Here is an 18,299-nt window from a genome sequence, read left to right on the forward strand (position 1 = left end):
CTGTATGCACACACACATACATATACACCTACATCTATTTCTATTTCTATATCTAACCATCTATGTGTGTAAAAGCATGAGCTCACACCAATTCCCCTGATTCCAATCCAACCTCACAGGGTGCATTCTAACCCTCCCCCTTTCCATTTTTGTTACTCCTCTTTCAACAGTAAAAGACCTGGTTCTCACTATCTATAATATATTTACTTATTTTCTTAATCATGGAATACACTTGAGATATTTTCAGGATTTGTGATGCTTTTTTTTGAAGTTTGTGTGATTTTAGTCAAATAATGAAATGCTAGTCCTACACTGTTACTGTTAAAGGTGAGGCAAGACAGCCCAGTGTTTAATTGGGTGGACTCTGGAAGCAAGCAGTCATTTAGTGTTTCCAAATGTCACCTTCCTTATATATAAAACAGAGATAATAACAATATCTAGCTCATAGGATTGTGGTGAGAATAACAGAGATAATGCATGTAAAGTGCTCAGCACACAGGAAATCCTGGATAAACAGCACACATTTTAATTAGCTATTTATTAGGAAATAGAGGAAATTTTTCTATTGGAATCTAATTGTTTTTATGAAAAGTTGACCCAGAATAGTTAGAGTTAATATGCGTAAAATAAGAAAGAGGTTGGGAGCTTTGAGGCTTGCGCAAAATTTTTTTCATATAGTTGTGATGAAACTGTTAATTTTCGTCCAGTAGGTGGCAGCACTTGTACCTTCGCCTTCGAGTGGGTTCCTGATGCGTCTAGATAATAGTGTCATCATAGCAGATCACCCAAGACTGCTGGAGACAGGAAGCAACTTCAGGATTAATATACTCATACGAGGGCTTCCCTGGTGGCGCAGTGGTTGAGAGTCCGCCTGCCGATGCAGGCGATACAGGTTCATGCCCCGGTCCGGGAGGATCCCACATGCCGCGGAGCGGCTGGGCCCGTGAGCCACGGCCGCTGAGCCTGCGCGTCCGGAGCCTGTGCTCCACAACGGGAGAGGCCACAACAGTGAGAGGCCCGCGTACCGCAAAAAACAAACAAACAAACAAACAAACAAACTATATATATATATATATGCTCATACGAACCACAACTTTAAAAAAGAAAAGAAAAGCCCACATCTAAGCAAGTCTGGGTAAGGAATTCAAGCAAGTCCACCCAAACCCTGCCCAGGCCACAGGGCATCTGCTCCCCCTAGGTGGGCACAGCTCAGGTCCCCCAGTCTCGGAACGTCGTCCCTGAGTGAGACTGGGGGTGGAGAACAAGCTGGACCAGACTTATTGAAGGTCCCAGCAAGGAGCTGGAGCAGGTTCTCAGGGCCCTGCCCCTTCATACTCTAGGGTCCCCAGACACTTATAAAGGGACGTGAATCCTCGTGTGCACCCTCACTGCCTCGGGTTACAGGTTAGAGTCTCCCTCTGAGGCAAGAAACAGAGACCCAGTCGACATGGTTGAAGAAGAGTTGAAGGAAGAGGATGCGGCCCCATGGGGGAATCCTGTGGCAATCCAACCACAGATCAAGACATTGACTCAGGGGACTTCCCTGGTGGCGCAGTGGTTAAGAATCCTCCTGCAGGGGACATGGGTTCCAGCCCTGGTCTGGGAAGATCCTACATGCCTTGGAGTAACAAATCCCGTGTGCCACAACTACTGAGCCCATGCGATACAACTACCGAAGCCCACGTGCTCTAGAAACCATGCTCTGCAACGAAAGAAGCCACCGCAATGAGAAGCCCACGCACCGCAACAAAGAGTAGCCCCTGCTCACCGCAACTAGAGAAAGCCCGCACACAGCAACGAAGACCCAATGCAGCCAAAAATAAATAATTTTTTTTTAAAAAAAGACATTGCCTCAGGAAATCAAAGTGGCTACACAGAGTCGCTGTCTCCCTTCACCGCCCTAGGGCTACCAGTCCTGCTTCCTGGAGTGGCAGGAGAGGGCAAGAGGTGGCCTGGGCTCTAATTCCAGATCTGCCACCTCCTAGGCGTAGGCCTTGACCAAGTTATTTACCCTTTCTGAACTTTAATTTCCCCATCTGGAAATTCCGTACAGCTTTGGAGTTTTCATGAGGACTGCGTGAGGTTATACTATAAAGTACTTAGAACTGAGCTGGGCATCAAGAAAATGCTCAACAAAACTCAGCTTTTATTTTTATTACCACAAATATTACTATTGTTATTTTATTTTCAAAATGAAAATAAAATGAAGAGAAATCATGAACTGCTTCATTATGCTTTCTGGTCCCCCTGTTTGCAGCCATTAGAGCTGCCCAAGACTGTGGCTTTCATCAGCCTCCTCCCTCCCGGTGTGTTAGTTCTAATTCTAGATCGAGGCCTCTGACTGGCCCAGCGCATGCATCTCTGTGCACCAGGCCATAGGCTAGGCTCCACCCCTATGGACATCTCCTTTGTCCAATCAGATTAGGCCGGTGGGGATGGAGGTCGAAAGGCCACTGAGGGCACCCAGCACCTTGGAAAGACATTCCTTCCAAAAGGTGGACAGCCAGAAATAGACCGGTAAAGTCAACCCACACGTAAAACATTTTTCAAAGATATGCACATGCTGTTGTGAACAAATTATAAATGTATTTAAAGGTGTCATTGAACATAGTAACTTTCTTAATTATTCATATTATTAACAATAGCATTATATGTATATATTATTATATTAATATATATTAATGATCATCATTAACTTTCTCAGTCAATATAACTTAAGGTTCAAATTTTACCATGTTGGTCTCCATAAAATGTCTTGATGGTAAAGTGTCTTCATCCTCAAAAATTTGGGATACAACCCCTCAATACTACATTGGGCTGCTTCAGGTCCACCTTCAAAGTAGCTGACTGAACCTTAAATCCCTGGACCAGCCCGCACTCTTACCTGGTTCCCTCACCTGGGGCTGCACAGAGGCGCTGGGGTCCCACTGGCCTGGGACCCATGCCCCTCCCCGCCCTAGGTCTCTGCCCGTGAGCATGCAGCCTGCAGTGCCTGGGTCCTGTGATTTTTAAGAGCACCTATAGGTGCTCCCCAGAGCATCATCCCCACTCCCAAAAAACATCTCCTTGGGTGGGAATGACCTGGGCAGTAGGGGAGGGGCATTCAACAACGATTCTGAGGATACAGTGATTCTCTGGTCCTCAGCAGGACACTAAGGAGGGATTGTAGCATCTAAAACAGAAACATAAGGCAGGCGTGTGGGATGAGTCTTGTGACTCAGGATAGGAGCCCACCTCCAGGCTCTGGGTTCCAGGGATGGGGCAGCTGCCCAACTGCTGGAACAGGGGCTGAGTCTGCAGCAAGGCAAGTTGATGACTCCAACTTCTCCCTGGGGTACAGCCTGCAGAGGAGAATTATCTCATTAACTATGGACAACTGCAATTCTGATCACCTCATCCTCTGCGTAAAATGTTTCACTGGCTCCCCAGCACCTTCCAGGTAACTCCCCCAACCTCTCAGCGCAGCTTACACCATGCTAGGCACACACATGAGTTATCTTAACAGTACATCGCAGGAGTCTTGCACGTATTTTTGGTCCCATGTCAGATAAGGAAACCAAAGAGGCAAAGCGGCAGCCAAGATCAACTTCAGCTGAATGAAACCCACGCCTGTCTGGGCCCCTGGCCTGTGCCCACAGGCAGCACTCTGGAAGTCTGTTGAGTCAACGCCAAGGTTCTCAGCCTGAGTATATGGGAAAGCACATCTTACTTTGGGTCAGGCAAGCCCCTAGAACCAGGAATCCACAGTTCCTGATTCCCATCAGAGAAATGTCCTCATATCTGAAGTACCTCAGGAACAGTACTTACCATCATTACAAGCTGGGTTGGATGTTTGACACTATTTGGACACACAGCATCTCCTCCTTCTTCCTAATAATCACTCTAATTTCCTTTGGGGAATGATCCGACAGCTACCGTGTACAGGAACCCACCCTCCACTTCATAAGCCAAAAGTGTCACCCAAGTCTCCTGGTGCCAGACTTCCCTCTTACCATCTTAGAACAGCCAAAGGCAAGCCTCTGATCTAAGCTTGGCCAGTTGAACTTGCTTTCCTAGGAATCTGGCTTTGAAGCAAGAGACACAAAGACAGGGGAATGGTGGAAGTTCATTCATCCCAGTGACTGCACCTGGGCCAGACTGAAGTGCTATCCCTGCTTCTAAGACCCTCTGAGCTGGCTGGCTCCTGTCCAAGCTCTGTTCTAGGTCTTCCCTTCCACCCTGAGGCATCCATGGACATCTAATCACTTCCCTTTTCTTACTTTAGCCTGAGTCAGTTTCTGTTGCTTGCCATCGGTGAATCTGACTGATACACCAGCTCATGCTAAGGAAGAAAGAATTCCCCATTTCCCTACCACATTTGGGATCCAAAGGCCAGATGTGACCCTTCTACCGCTGGGTAATGAACTTCCTGAGATTCTTCACCAAAAAAAGGAAAGAAGTTTATAAAATTGGCTAACCGTCCACCAACTGGCAACTTCTGATCAGAACATAGTAAACCTGAGTTCACTTGACAAATGAGGTCACCTGGATGAAAAGGGAAGGGGGTTGGAATTTCAAGTGTTTATTCAACTCACGGGAAAAGCCCAGTGATTACCTACTCTCTATTGCAACATTCCTCAGATCTGTGATGGGAACATAGCAGGGTCAAGCTCACGGCATCATCGGATGGAGGAAATGGTCAACATGGTCATTTATTTGTTTCCTTGTCCCTAACCACTTCCAGTTGTACGCAGAGCATTCTGGTCCTGCGGTACCTCAGGGACACGTGCCTAGGTTATTTACTATGACGGACATTTATCCCACTTTCTAGACAGGGTGGCTGGGGACAGGCAAGAGTTGGCTTGTGCGGTGTAGACTGTGGTGGGCTGTGGGCACGGTACTAGGCAGGAAGCATGAAGTGTGTAGCTTGGTCACAAGGAACTGGCCCTCAGAAATGTCAAATTGTCCACACGCCAGGAGGGGAGCCATCTCTTATTGACAAACTCAAGTTCATGGACTCTCAGATCGTGGGATGGCTGACAGAATGTTTCTCTGTTCTTTTCTACAGGATGGGAAACAGATGGGTCAGGAGGACAGCTGGCTGTACAGCAGATCCGTGCAGGCTCTATCTGTAGCCACGCCCCGTGAGAAGAGCCAAATTTTATTGTCTTTCTTTTCCGTGCTTTAAATTTATCTTTTATTGAAGTATAGTTGATTTACTATGTTTTGTAAATTTCTGCTGTACAGTAAAGTGACTCAGTGATACACATATATACATTCTTTTTTATATTTTTTCCCTTATCGTTTATCCCAGGATATTGAATATAGCTCCCTAGTCTATACAGTAGGACCTTGTTGTTTATCCATTGTTGTTTATCCTGTCCATCTTTCTCCCACCTCACTCAGGAGCCAAATCTTAATCAGAGAAGGCGGTGCCACTGGCGTCAGAACAAGAGGAACCAGGGACCCATCCCAGGGACCATGAGGCAGACGTCCTCACCCCTGCCCCAGGCCAGGTCAGCTTGGTCTACGGCTGGCTTTTTGTGTTTTCTTTATTTTTTTCCCCCGTGGATGGCAGCTCTCAAGGGTGTGGAGACACTGACCCCTCTTTGAGGATTTGATAGGAGCCATGGACCCACTACCCAGAAAACCCCACAGAACACACAGTTTTGTGTTCAGTGTGGTGGCTCTGAGACAATGCCATGTGTCCACCTCCATGTCGCTTTCCCCTGGGCACACGGGCACATGAGGTCCCCCAGCCCTCCCGCGGCTAAGCGGGACAGTGTGATGGAATCCTGGCCCGTGAACTGGAGGCAGAAATGAAGGCCACTCCCAGGCCTGACCCCCAACTCTCCCCTCCCTCTCTCCCCCTCTTTCTCTCTGTGCCCTGCTGGCCAGATGCGGAGGATCCAGGGGAGGACCCCGAGCCCTGGGGGACAGAAGAGCAGGCAGAGGGAGGGGCCTGGGCTCCTGAGTGACTGCGTGGACCAGAGCCTCACCTCCTGAACCAGCCTGCTCTGTGCTGTGAGAAGGAAGCAGGGGCCATGGGAAGCCCCCGTGACAGCCCTTAGACACCCTGACCGACACCCCCAGAGGCAGCCATCCGCAGACCCCGCCCCCTGCAGCGCGGGCCGCCCTGAGTGTGCCCTGTGCGGCTCCTTTGTTTACCACTCACTAAACTACAAGCACCTCCTGTCCCACCTTCTTGGGCGAATACAAGTCATGGGGTCCCCATCTTTGTCACACGTTTACACGCCACACTCTTGGTCATACCAGCCAGGGCTTGAGGCCAACAGAAACTGCTCGAGTCCTTGTGTGACTTTGAGGGAGTCCCTGGGCCATCCTGAGTCCATCGGTGCTGGTCCCCACCCTGCCCGCGCCCGTGAGCTTCCGCTGGAGAGGGCACCCCAGGACTCAGCCACGCTGGTGGCCATGAGCCAACGCCCGACTCGCTGCTCTCGGCCCTCACGTCTGCCCCTCGGGGGTGGTGAGCTTGTCCTTGGGTGTGCGTTGTTTCAGGGGGGCCTGGCCTGGCAGCTGCAGAGGCTTCTTCCTCCTGAACGGAAAGGATAAGGGGAGGGGGGGCGGGGTAGGTGGCCTTGGAGGGTTCCCAGTCTGCCCCTCCGGTGCTTGCCCTGGGTCAAGAGGCAGGCAGGAAGCTCTTAAGAGCAATTGCTCCAGAGCAGAGGAGGGCTGAGAGGCCTGGGGGAGAGATGGGAGTTGAGGGGAGTCACCCTGGCTGCCCCGGTCCTGCCTCAGTTTCCCTTCCATAACCCAGAGAGATGGGACCAGATGTGAAGACTCAAGAGCCCCCTGGCTGGAGGGATTCCAGGCCCATGGGGGATAGGATGTGGCTGTGCAGGGGTTCCCAGGGGAGCAGGACATCAGGCAGGAGCCAGGGTGGGGTGGGGGCTGGCAGGAGTGTCACTGCTGGGAAGAGGAGGGGATCAAAGCAAAGCACTTGGAGGGCCCTCCAGGGCAAAGGCAAACACTGAGGTCACGGCTGCTCCCACAGGGCTCTGTTCCCACGCCCCAGCCCCCAGCTATAAGGGCCCCACCCCAGGCAGGGTGTCCACACTGTGGAGAAGCCATGGCCATGTCGCACCTGCTGCCGTGGCTGTTCCTGCTGCCTGCGCTCTGTGGGCCGGGCACTGGTGAGTCTCCCCAGCCTCTCCTCACCCCACTCGTCACCCCGGGGCCAGGTGTGGAGGGGGCACCACGACCTCCTCCACCACTTACTGAGCCCTGGCTCTGTCCCACGCATTATCCTCAGTCTGTACCTCGTCCTAGTTTTAAAGATGAGGAGGTTTTTTTGTTTTGTTTTGGTTTGTTTTATGGTATGCAGCCCTCTCACTGTTGTGGCCTCTCCCGTTGTGGAGCACAGGCTCCGGACGCGCAGGCCCAGCGGCCATGGCCCACGGGCCCAGCCACTCCACGGCCTGTGGGATCTTCCCGGACTGGGGCACGAACCCGTGTCCCCCGCATCGGCAGGCGGACTCTCAACTACTGTGCCACCAGGGAAGCCCGATGAGGGGGTTTTGACTCAGAGAAACTCCAGGGCTTGTCCAAGGTCGCACAGCTGGCAGGCACTATAGCAGGTAGAACACAGAGCCGTCCGACTCCAGCATGTTTAACAGTCATGCGTCCCAGTAAAATTGGGTTTGGAGGTTGGGTGAGGCCAGGGTGCCAGGTGTGGCTCGGATCCCAAGGTTGCTCTGGCCCCAAACAGCAGCTGTCGGGACCACCTCATCCCCGGCCTGCGCCCAGGGCCCCGAGTTCTGGTGCCAAAGCCTGGAGCAAGCATTGCAGTGCAGAGCCCTAGGGCACTGCCTGCAGGAAGTCTGGGGACATGTGGAAGCTGTGAGTACCACCCAAGGATGTACCGAGACCAAAGGTCTTGGGATAGAGGGTCCTGGGTAGGCTCTGGATGGGATTGGAGCCCCTGTAGGGGATGGGAGGGGATGGGATAGGATGGGATGTGATGGGATGTGTTGGGGGGGAAGGGATGGGATGGGTTGGGGGGGAAGGGATGGGATGGGTTGGGGGGAAGGGATGGGATTGATGGGATGGGATGGGATGGGATGGGTTGGGGGGGAAGGGATGGGATTGATGGGATGGGATGGGATGGGTTGGGGGGGAAGGGATGGGATGGGTTGGGGGGAAGGGATGGGATTGATGGGATGGAAGGGGATGGGATAGGATGGGATGTGATGGGATGGTTTGGGGGGGAAGGGATGGGATTGATGGGATGGGTTGGGATGGGATGGGATGGGACAGGATGGGTTGTGATGGGATGGGTTGGGGGGGAAGGGATGGGATTGATGGGATGGGTTGGGATGGGATGGATGGGATGGGATGGGATGGGATGGGACAGGATGGGATGTGATGGGATGGTTTGGGGGGGAAGGGATGGGATTGATGGGATGGGTTGGGATGGGATGGGATGGGATGGGACAGGATGGGATGTGATGGGATGGGTTGGGGCGGAAGGGATGGGATTGATGGGATGGGTTGGGATGGGATGGGATGGGATGGGACAGGATGGGATGTGATGGGATGGGTTGGGGGGGGGAAGGGATGGGATTGATGGGATGGGATGGGATGGGATGGGATGGGATGGGATGGGACGGGATGGGATTGATGGGATGGGTTGGGATGGGATGGGATGGATGGGATGGGATGGGATCGTGGGCAGTTGCCTGTGTCTTGGAGCACCCCATCAGCCTCAGCCACCTGAGCTGGGAGCATGGCCTCCACTCATGTGCCCCAAATTGGGGCCCTCTCCTCAGGCTGACCTGTGCCAGGAATGTGAGGACATCACCCACTTTCTCATCAAGATGGTCAAGGAGGTCATTTCCCAGGTAATGAGGCCCAGACCCTGGACTGAAGCTTGGGGATTAAGAGAAAGAGAAGCGGTTAGCCCCATAAAGGAGGCCTCTCCAGCTTGGGGGTGATCCCAGGTGCCTCCTGGCCGGGAGAGGGCTCTGGAGGTGAGCTCAGCAGCACAGCCAGAGACGGTCTTTCCTGAGGGGAGCAGCCACGTCTGTGCCCAAGTGTGCGGCTCACTAGCCCCCTCCCAACTCCGGGGCCCTGGGCGAAGGTGGCCATTCGGGTGGGCGATGGCCCCGTGTCCAAGGGCTCAGGCGGGGCAGACCTCAGAGAGGCCAGGCTGACAGTCCCCTCTCCCGCCTGCCTCCCAGGACACGATACGGGAATTCCTGCAGCACGAGTGTGACGTCTTCCCGCTGAAGCTGCTGGGGTCCCAGTGCCACCTCATGCTGGACACCTACTTCCCACTGGTCATCAGCCACTTCCAGAGCCACATGGTGAGGCCCTCCTGCCTCGCCTCCATCCTGCCTCCTGCACAGCCTTCACGCCCTCCCTGTCCCTGAGTTACCCCCGCACGTGGCAGCCCACCCCCTGCCCACACGGGGTGCAGGAAACTCAGTGCTCCTCGGCCTGTACCCAGGTGACAGCGCCTCCCACTCAGCTGTACACGGTGGGCCTGCACGCTCTCAGGCGCCGGCACACACCCTCAAACCCTTTGCACAAACACTCGGCCACACACTCACTGCACACAGTCTCACGCAACACCTACGCCGTCTACACGCTCACACGACAAACGCACTCTCACGTACTTATACTCACTCATTCTCACAAACATCCACGCTCACACTCGTTCACACACATCCCCAGACATGTGTCCCAAAGTCCCCACTTGACCCCCTCTCTGCCTTTGGTCTCCTCTCTCACCCCAACGGAGTCCTAAACCACAGCCCCAAACCAGCCTGCTTCCCCCATTCCAGGCCTAAAGGCAGTTACCTGGTGCCTGGGTCCTTGAGCCAGACGGAGGGGGAGTGGGGTCCCCTCCCCCGTCCCAATCACCTTCTCACCCTGCGTTGTGCCCTAGAACCCGAAGGCCATCTGCGGGTCCTTGGGCCTGTGCAAACGCGGGCAACCAGAGCCAGGGCAGGAGCCAGAGCCATCAGGCCCCCTGCAGGACAAGCTGGTCCTCTCCATGCTGCCTGGGGCCCTCCAGGAGAGGCCCGGGCCGCAGACACAGGTGAGATGGAGATCCAGAGAGCGAGGGCCATGGCCGAGGCCCTGGATCACTTGGCCTGGGAGGGGCAGTGTTGGGAAGGGGACCAGCAGCTCCAGGCAGGGCCTACGGCACAACCAGGAGGCGGGGACACGGAAGGGGCGGCGAGTCGGGCGAGGCAGAGCCCGGAGGAGCCTTCTGTCCAGCTTGCCTCCAGCGCGCTTCTCTCCCCCAGGATCTCTCCGAGCAGCGGTTATCCATTCCCATGCCCCTTCCCTTCTGCTGGCTCTGCAGGAATATGATCAAGTGGATCAAAGCTAAGATTCCCAAGGTGAGGCATCCGGGGCCACGAGGCCGCCCACACCTCCGCTTCCCCCCACCCCTCCTCATATGCCCACCAGGGGCCAGCTGGCTGCATTGTCCCCCCAAGGGACCCTGGCACTCAGGCTGGGCCTGGTAGGTGCCAGGCCTAGGGCCTGTTCAACGACTGTGGGGGATTCCTTGGCGGTCCAGTGGTTAGGACTCAGCACTTTCACTGCCGTGACCCAGGTTCAATCCCTGGTCCGGGAAACTAAGCTCCCTCAAGCCACGGGGGAGAAAAAAACAAACAGAAATAAAACCACTGTGAGGCCCCGACTGTGTGCCAGGTACTATGCCAGGTGTCAAAGTACAGAAAAGAATCTCAGTCATCTTTGTAGAAATGGTTCTTTCATTTTACAAAAGGAGAATTTCCGCAGATGGACACTCCATCCCTGCCTGCCCCAAACCTGGGGTCTTCCAGACCTGTAGTGACCATCACCCAACAGCCCTGCCCTGAAATGGGGCCCAAGTGAGGAGACGCCCTGCCCTGTCGGCCCTTCCAGATGAGGGCATCCCCACCCTCCTGAGTTTACATTGTGGTGGGAGAGATTTCTTTAAGGTAGTGGTTAGTTCAGAGCAGAGAATTAAAACAGATGAGGGGAGGGACAGTGATGGAGGAGGAGGTTTAGGATGGTCGTCAGGGGGCATCTCTGAGGAGGTGATGGCTAAGCTGAGGCCTGGAGGATGACAAGGACCGACGGGCAAAGGGCCTCGAGCAGAACGAGCTTGGTCAGCTGTGTGGCTGCCTCAGGTGGGCTCCGGGAGAGTGGTCGGCGGGCCCGGGAGAAACACCGGAGCCAAGTGCAGGAACCCTGGGCCTTCTTCTGAACACAGTTCACAGCTGTGGAAGGGTTTCAGGCAGGGGAAGGCCGTGACTGGATTGACACTGCAGCAAGATCGAGCTCTTACGGTTTGAAGAATGAATTGGGCGGATGGGAGCGAATAATGAGAGTGAGGAGGTGATTGCAGAAATGGGGGGGTGGAGCTAGGAGGGGGACTGGGGATGTGTCTGGAACGGGGGCTCTGCAGGACTCAGCGATGGATGGGACCTGGGGAGTGGGGACGAGAGAGGAATCGGCAATGACGCTATGGACTTTGGCGTGAGCCGTGGGTTCTCTGGAATGGCCCCAGCTGAGATGAGTAGATTTGAGAAGAAACAGGTCTGGGCAGAAAAATCATGAGTTCTCTCCTGGCCGTGCAATACTCCTGTGCAACAGGCAAGAGGAGGCGACAAGTAGGCAGCCAGATCCCCCAGCCAGGTCCAGAGACATCAGTCCGAGAGTCGAGGCTACAGACAAGATTGAAATCCAAGGGAACGGTTGGGATCATACAGGGACGTGGTGTGGACCAGGTCGAGGAGAAGGAAGCCCGGTCCAAGCAAAGGGAAACACCAGAGAAAGAACCTGAGGAGGGACAGCCAGGGAGGTGGGGACACCACGGCATGAGGGTCACAGAGGCTGAGAGAAGAAAGCATTTCATCAAGGAGGGAGCAGTCTTCAGGCCCCAGAGCTGCTGAGGGATTGACAACGCATGTCCAGGGGGATGCTGTGACCTTGAGAGCTGTTTTGGAGGAGTTACGGGGACCAAAGTATAGCATTGAGTATTGACAACTCTTTCATGACGTTTTTCTGGGAAGGGGAGGGGAGATGGGTGAGACTCTTTTTAGAAGTTATTTATTTATTTGTTTGTTTGTTTGTTTATTTATTTATTTATGTATTGGCTGCTCTGGGTCTTAGTTGCGGCTCACGGGATCTTCGTTGCCGCATGCAGGATCTTCGTTGCGGTGTGCAGGATCTTTAGTTGTGGCATGCGAACTCTTAGTTGCAGCATGTGGGATCTAGTTCCCTGACCAGAGATGGAACTCAGACCCCCTGCATTGGGAGCACGGAGCCTTAGCCACTGGGCCACCAGGGAAGTCCCGGGGTGAGGCTTTTTAATGAGAGAAGCTATTTTAGCGTGTTCACATGCTAAGAGACCAATGGGCAGGAGGGAATAGCAATGAGGCAGGACAGAGAGGGGGATGCAGAGGTGAAGCACGTGTGCAGGTGGGGGCAGGGTGGACCCAATGCACAAGGAGATGGGCCAGCTTTTGACAGAGCAGGGATACCTCGTCAGAGCAGGAGGGGAGGCCGAGTGTGGGATCTGATGCAAGCAAATGGGTACATTTGGTGAGATGTGCCATTTGGAATGTGTCACATCCCAGAGAAGTACACGTCCCTCTGCCCTACTCCTTCCTCGGCCTTTCTGGTGCTAGGGGACAGCGGAGTGTTGCAAGCAGGAGCAGGGCCCAGGCCAGCCTGCCGCATATAGGTTCTTTTATTTTTAATTGAAGTATTGTTGATGTACAGTATTATACATTACAGGTGTACGATATAGTGATTCACAAAACTTTGAAAGGTTATATGCCATTTATAGTTATTATAAAATATCGGCTATATTCCCTGAGATGTGCAATATGTCCTTGTAGCTTATTTCATGCATGTAAGTTCTTGGCTGTATGAATAAGGGTGCGGAGGGAGGAGCGTGCCTGCCACCTCTCTCCTTGCCACTCAGCTGGGAGGTTGTGTTTGGAATCAAGGGTGAGGTGGGGAAACTCCTGGCTTCCCCCAGGGACTCCTGAAACCGCAGGCTCTGGAGCACAGACGGGAGCGGGGAAGCACAGCACGCCCGAGTCAGGAGGGAGAAGACCCAGGTCCGGTTCTGCCACTGCCCCAGGCTGCCATGTGGCCTTGGCAATGCCCACCTCTCTGGGCAACTCTGGAATTTCAGCAATTCCAGACTCTTTGAAGTCAAAGGTGGGTCCATGGCCTGAGTCTTGCACCAGCTCAGTGATTCTGGGCAAGTCCCCTGGAGTCTGTGATGCTCAGGGTCCTTAACTGTAAACAGCATAATAATTCTCCAAGGGAACAAGGTAAGGTCTACAAAGTACCAGCTAGTGCTGGGCACTAACTAGGTCTTTCAAGAGAAGGTCCGACCCTGCCCTCTCTCGGCCCTCACCCCAGGGTATGCTGGTACAAGTGTGCCACAGGGTAGCCCCGGTGGTGGGCGGCATCTGCCAGTTCCTGTCCAAGCACTATGTCGGCACCCTAATAAACACACTGCTGGACCGCGTGCTGCCCCAGCTGCTCTGCGGCCCCACCCTCCGGTGCTCCAGCGAGGACGGAGCTGGCCCAGGTGAGCCTGCAGTCCCAGCCCCTGCCCATCGCCCACTCTCAGCCCTCCCCACCCTGGCCCTGCACGACCCTCTCCCTCCCAGGTGCCCCTGCACTGCACCAATGAGGACAGGAACTGAATACTCTGCAGGGCATCCTTGACTGTTTTTTCTCTCTAGCCCTCACCGCTCTGGGGTCCCTGCCAGGAGAATGGCTACCGCAAGACATTGAGTGCCAGCTCTGCGTGTCTGTGACCACCCAGGCAGGGAAGAGCAGCGAGCAGGCCATGCCACAGGCAATGCGCCAGGCCTGCCTGGGCTCCTGGCTGGATAGGCAGAAGGTGAGGGACAGGCACATCAGGGGCTGCCGGTGGTGGAGGGTTGAGCCCAGGAAAGGCTTCCCAGCCAGAGATATGCTGAGATACTCCCCCCGCTCTCAAGGAGCTCAGACAGGCAGACGGGACACGGGTCAAACAGTGGTGGCGCTGTAACTTAGGGCAAAACCCGTTAAGGTCAGGAGCTGTCTCTGGACAAAGGGTGTGGGCTCTGGAGGACCAGCAGGCCTCCCTCACGGACCAGGAGGGAGGCCCGGTCATCTACCAGGAGATGAGTAATGCCAGGGCCGGCAGGAGCCCGAGAGGGCCTGGCCGTCTCTCCAGGGTCCCAGTCCTGTCCCAGAGCCAACCCTCCTCCCGGTGTGACTCAGTGGGGACCAACCCCCCTGCAGGAGAGGGCTGGGCCCGAAGCCCTGGAGTCCCGGTACTCAGAGTGGGCGCTGGCTCCCGTCCCAGGAGGCCGCTTTCTACATGGTCCTCCCTACTGCCCATCACATCAGGTCTCCAAGACCACATGAGCTTTAGGATGCCTTCCAGAAATGATATTTAGGGGGAGGGGGAAAAGGGGGATGAGATTCTGCCCCTGTGCCTCCACCTCCAACGTCCCTGGCTCTCCTGGCAGAAACCCCCATTTCAGCCCACAGCGGCTTGTTCAGTCTTATAGCTGGAGCTGCTCAGTGGGGGCTGAGGGCTGGACCTACACGAGGTCGGGGGGAGCCCTGGAGTGATCCATCTAAGTGGGGAGGCCTGGACAGCCAGGCAGGGGAGCCCTGCCCTGGGCCTGGGCCCACCCCACCCTGTGTCTGTCTCCTTCCTCAGTGTGAGCAGTTCGTGGAGCAGCACGCACCCCAGCTGCAGACCCTAGTGTCCGGGGGCTGGGATGCCCACACCGCCTGCCAGGTACACCCACCCTTCCCAGCTGATCCCGGGACTTTCCTCAGCTCCAGGACCCCCACCCTCTCCGGTCCATGGTCCTCAAGGGCCCCATTCCCCCGGGTGCGGGGCAGCCCCAGGAGCACAGGCCCCCAACTGGGACATGCCCTCGCATGTTTTACGATAGAAAAGGCAGTCTCAGAGAAGTCGAGAGAAAGCCACAAAAGAATGAAAAAGAGGCGTACGGGAAGGGAGAGGGCAGCTTTAAGGAGTGTGGTTTGATGTGCATTCTGGGATGGGGGGTGTTCACTGAGCAATGTCTGCTTGATGTACCAAGTGAGAATCTTGGGGCAAGCATCCCACCTCCTCCAGCTCTAAACCCAGAAGGCCTGTGGCTCAGGGAGTGGCCCAAGGAGTCCACGAGGTCACATCCAGAGCTCCCACCAGGTGGCAGGTGGAGTGAGAGCCGCCCCTTCCAGGAGGAGATTCCCTAACATCCTCAGAGCTGGGAATGGGGCTGGGGGGGTGGTGGTGGTGGTGGTGTTGCAAGCCCTCAGGCCTTAATGCTGTCCCTGTGGCAGGCCGTGGGGATGTGCATGACCCCGATCAGTCCTCTCCAGTGGGTCCACAGACCCGACTTCTGATGAGAAGTCAACGCCATGCCAGGTGAGTCCAGGCCCCCAGCTGACGGGAGTGTGGGCAGGTCCTCCTCCCATCAGGAGGGGAGCCCCTCTGTCCCCAAGCAGGAAAGGACAGCCACTGATTCTGCCTGCTCCCTCCTCCTCTTCACAGGACAAACTCGAGGCTCCTGAGGGCCCCTGGCAGCACCTTCACCAGAAGGACCTCTCTCGAACCTGCTCACCCCTCTGCCCAGAATCCCTGTGGCGCTCAGTGCCAGGCGCAGCTCCCAGCTCCCTCGCCCTGGCCCAGCCCTCAGGGGAGCTTCCGTGCCTGCCTGAGGCTTCCCCCTAACAGCTCACCCTCTGCACTCTTCAGTCTTGGATGTGTTTAGACCAAGGCCAGCCTTTCCTGAAACTCAGGGGAAATCAGACTTTGCTGCCCGAAGATGACACCCCCTCAGAGGCCAGGAACTCCGCCCTCACCTGTCTCCCCACTCCTGAGACACATCCCTCTCTCCCTCCCTGTCATTCGGTCAGAGGTCTGCACCTTAGGACGGAGGGGTGGGTCAGATGCAGCCTCTGTTGCCAGGTGCCTCCGGGCAGGGAAGTGCCCCTGAGAGCAAACCTGGTCAACTTTACAATTCTCCCCAGAGCAAGACCCCAACACAAAGGTCATTTATTCATTTCTTCACTCATTTTTAAAAAATGCAGTGAGTGCCTGTGGCCAGGCCACATTCTAGGGGCAAGGGCCAGAGCTGTGAATAAAGGAGTGAGCCCGCTGCCCTCCTGCAGCTCACACCCCGGGGCCAGCCTCTTCCATCTGCAGGTCAGGGGGAAGCCCGGCCTGCTCCCCAAATCCTCAGCCTGGTCTGTTCTATCTCTAACCACAGCCTGCAACCAGAGCCACTTCCGTCCACTCTGGGTGTGAGGCACGGCCAAGGCTGCATCTTCTGGAGAGGGTCTGCAGAGGGGGTTTCCAGGCCGGGGCCACCTTCACACACTACCTGAGCCCGCCTCACTCTCACAGGGTAGAGATGTCCCCAGGGCTGGGCCGAGGGGATCTCATTGTGGGCCCCAGCGCTTCTCCAAGTCCTGGCTGCAAGAGGACAGCAGGGGAAAAGCTGGGCCCTGCCTCACTCCGATCTCCACGTGCACAAGATCCTAGCTTTTCTAATTATTCTGCTAACACTTTCACAAAATTCAAGATTCAGAAGAATAAAAAATGGGAACATGAAGTACCAGAAAAGATAGACATGTGAAATCCTTAAACTTTCTTTAAACATCAGGAAGTCCCTGGTGTGGTCAAAGGTGAGCACAGCAGTGCTCAAGCCTGGTGGAAGGTGATTGGGCATTTTCAGTATTTGAACATTTTCCTGCTTAAGAGCTGTTGTTGCTTTTTGTAAGGTTGAACTCCCAATTTTTGTTTGAAATGCCAGGGTGACTCGATTCCTGCTGTGATTTACCTCCTCAAAGCTCACTTGGGGCTGGTCCCGCTGGGGATCAGTTCCCAGGTAATACAGCAACCATAGGGATGTTAACAAAGTGCTATCTCCTTGTCCTAAAAGAAGACACTGCCCTTTAAGATGCTGCAGAAGCTGCAGCCTTACCCTCCTTCATGATGGAGAAATACATGCCTATGTCACCCCTCCCTCCTGTAACTGTTTCCAGGCTGGCCCCACCTGTTACCCTCCCCCCTCCCAAAGAGCCCACCCACTGTGATGAAGTGAGGTTGTTAGGGTACCCCAAACCCAAAATATACAAAAAAAAAAAAAAAAACCCACCAAATTAATTAACCTTTAGCATTAAAGACCTAAATGCCTGGAAGTGTCCCTTCACTTAATAAAAGAACTTTTATTATGTTTCCTATTATAAAAGAAATACATGTTTATTGTAGAAAATTCAGAAATTGCAGACCAAAACACAGTTGAAATTACCCACAATCCTACCAATCCCAGGAGAGCTATAGTGGATGTAGACTTTGACCCTGAACTACAGACTTTTTCAATCCATTTGCCCACCCTTTGGCTCCACCCTGAATGGCTCCACCATTCGAGCACCAGGAAGAGCTTTTTTTTTCTTTTTGCGGTACGCGGGCCTCTCACTGTTGTGGCCTCTCCCGTTGCGGAGCACAGGCTCCGGATGCGCAGGCTCAGCGGCCATGAGCGGGCCCAGCCGCTCCGCGGCATGTCGGATCTTCCCGGACCGGGGCACGAACCCGTGTCCCCTGCATCGGCAGGCGGACTCTCAACCACTGCGCCACCAGGGAAGCCCAGGAAGAGCTTTTTATACAGCCTGCACTTGGGGTAGGGAAGATTGACACAAACCCTTGGCCTCTGAATTTGAACTTTTAAGTAAATCTTTTTGTAAATCTATAGCAGACTATTGTCTTGAAAGCCATTATTTCAATTACAAGACTAAGGTCCCTGAGAGAAAAGAGTGTTTTAAATTTTGCAAAAAAGCTTGGTTGGGAAGATGAAGGGTGACAGCCTGAAGGACGGGAGGCACTAACAGTGTATCCCAAAAGCAAGTGTGGGAATGAGCTCCTGATAATGGAAGAGGAGGCTTCACTCAAAAGGTCAGGAGTCAACCATCTATGGGAGGAGAGAAGTGGCTACAGCTGAGACTCAGGGTGGGGGGCCCTGAGACATTCCCAGCACCCTGCACCCCAGAGGAAGGTAAGAAGGAAAAGCCCCAAGAGGGGTTTGTGTCCCATAGCAGTAGAGGGGCTCGTTCTTCAGTTGCCAGGGTGCAGCCTGAGGAGGACACATCAGAAAGAGTGAAGAGAATGGCCTCAGGGAGGGGCCTGGGCAGACAGGCCTGGGGGCTGCCTCAGGGGGAGCCCACCCACATGATGCAAGACAGCAAGCACACCTCACAGCCCAGAGGCCATCAGGATGGGCTCTGGACAAGATGGTGGGCCCACAAGAGCCCATGGTTGGCAA

The 18,299-nt window shown here is 54.6% G+C and overlaps 1 protein-coding gene across 3 annotated transcripts; it reads left to right on the forward strand.

The window, feature by feature from the left end:
* The first annotated feature begins 7,069 nt into the window (after nucleotides 1-7,069).
* On the forward strand, nucleotides 7,070-17,600 carry SFTPB (surfactant protein B). Of its 3 annotated transcripts, none has more exons than XM_070046848.1 (11): nucleotides 7,070-7,133; nucleotides 7,709-7,839; nucleotides 8,769-8,840; nucleotides 9,180-9,305; nucleotides 9,890-10,042; nucleotides 10,254-10,349; nucleotides 13,381-13,552; nucleotides 13,710-13,870; nucleotides 14,684-14,764; nucleotides 15,319-15,403; nucleotides 15,530-17,600. In XM_070046848.1, exons 1-10 carry the CDS (start codon nucleotides 7,070-7,072, stop codon nucleotides 15,379-15,381), a joined length of 1,119 nt encoding a protein of 372 aa, XP_069902949.1. In that variant the 3' UTR covers nucleotides 15,382-15,403; nucleotides 15,530-17,600. The 3 variants fall into 3 exon arrangements, with proteins under 3 accessions (XP_069902949.1, XP_030693347.1, XP_069902950.1); XM_030837487.2 differs by having other exon boundaries at nucleotides 7,712-7,839; XM_070046849.1 differs by lacking the exon at nucleotides 7,070-7,133 and adding an exon at nucleotides 7,528-7,577.
* The last annotated feature ends 699 nt before the right edge of the window (nucleotides 17,601-18,299 follow it).

The sequence above is a fragment of the Globicephala melas genome, chromosome 12, assembly GCF_963455315.2.
Source record: "Globicephala melas chromosome 12, mGloMel1.2, whole genome shotgun sequence".
Classification (NCBI taxonomy): domain Eukaryota; kingdom Metazoa; phylum Chordata; class Mammalia; order Artiodactyla; family Delphinidae; genus Globicephala; species Globicephala melas.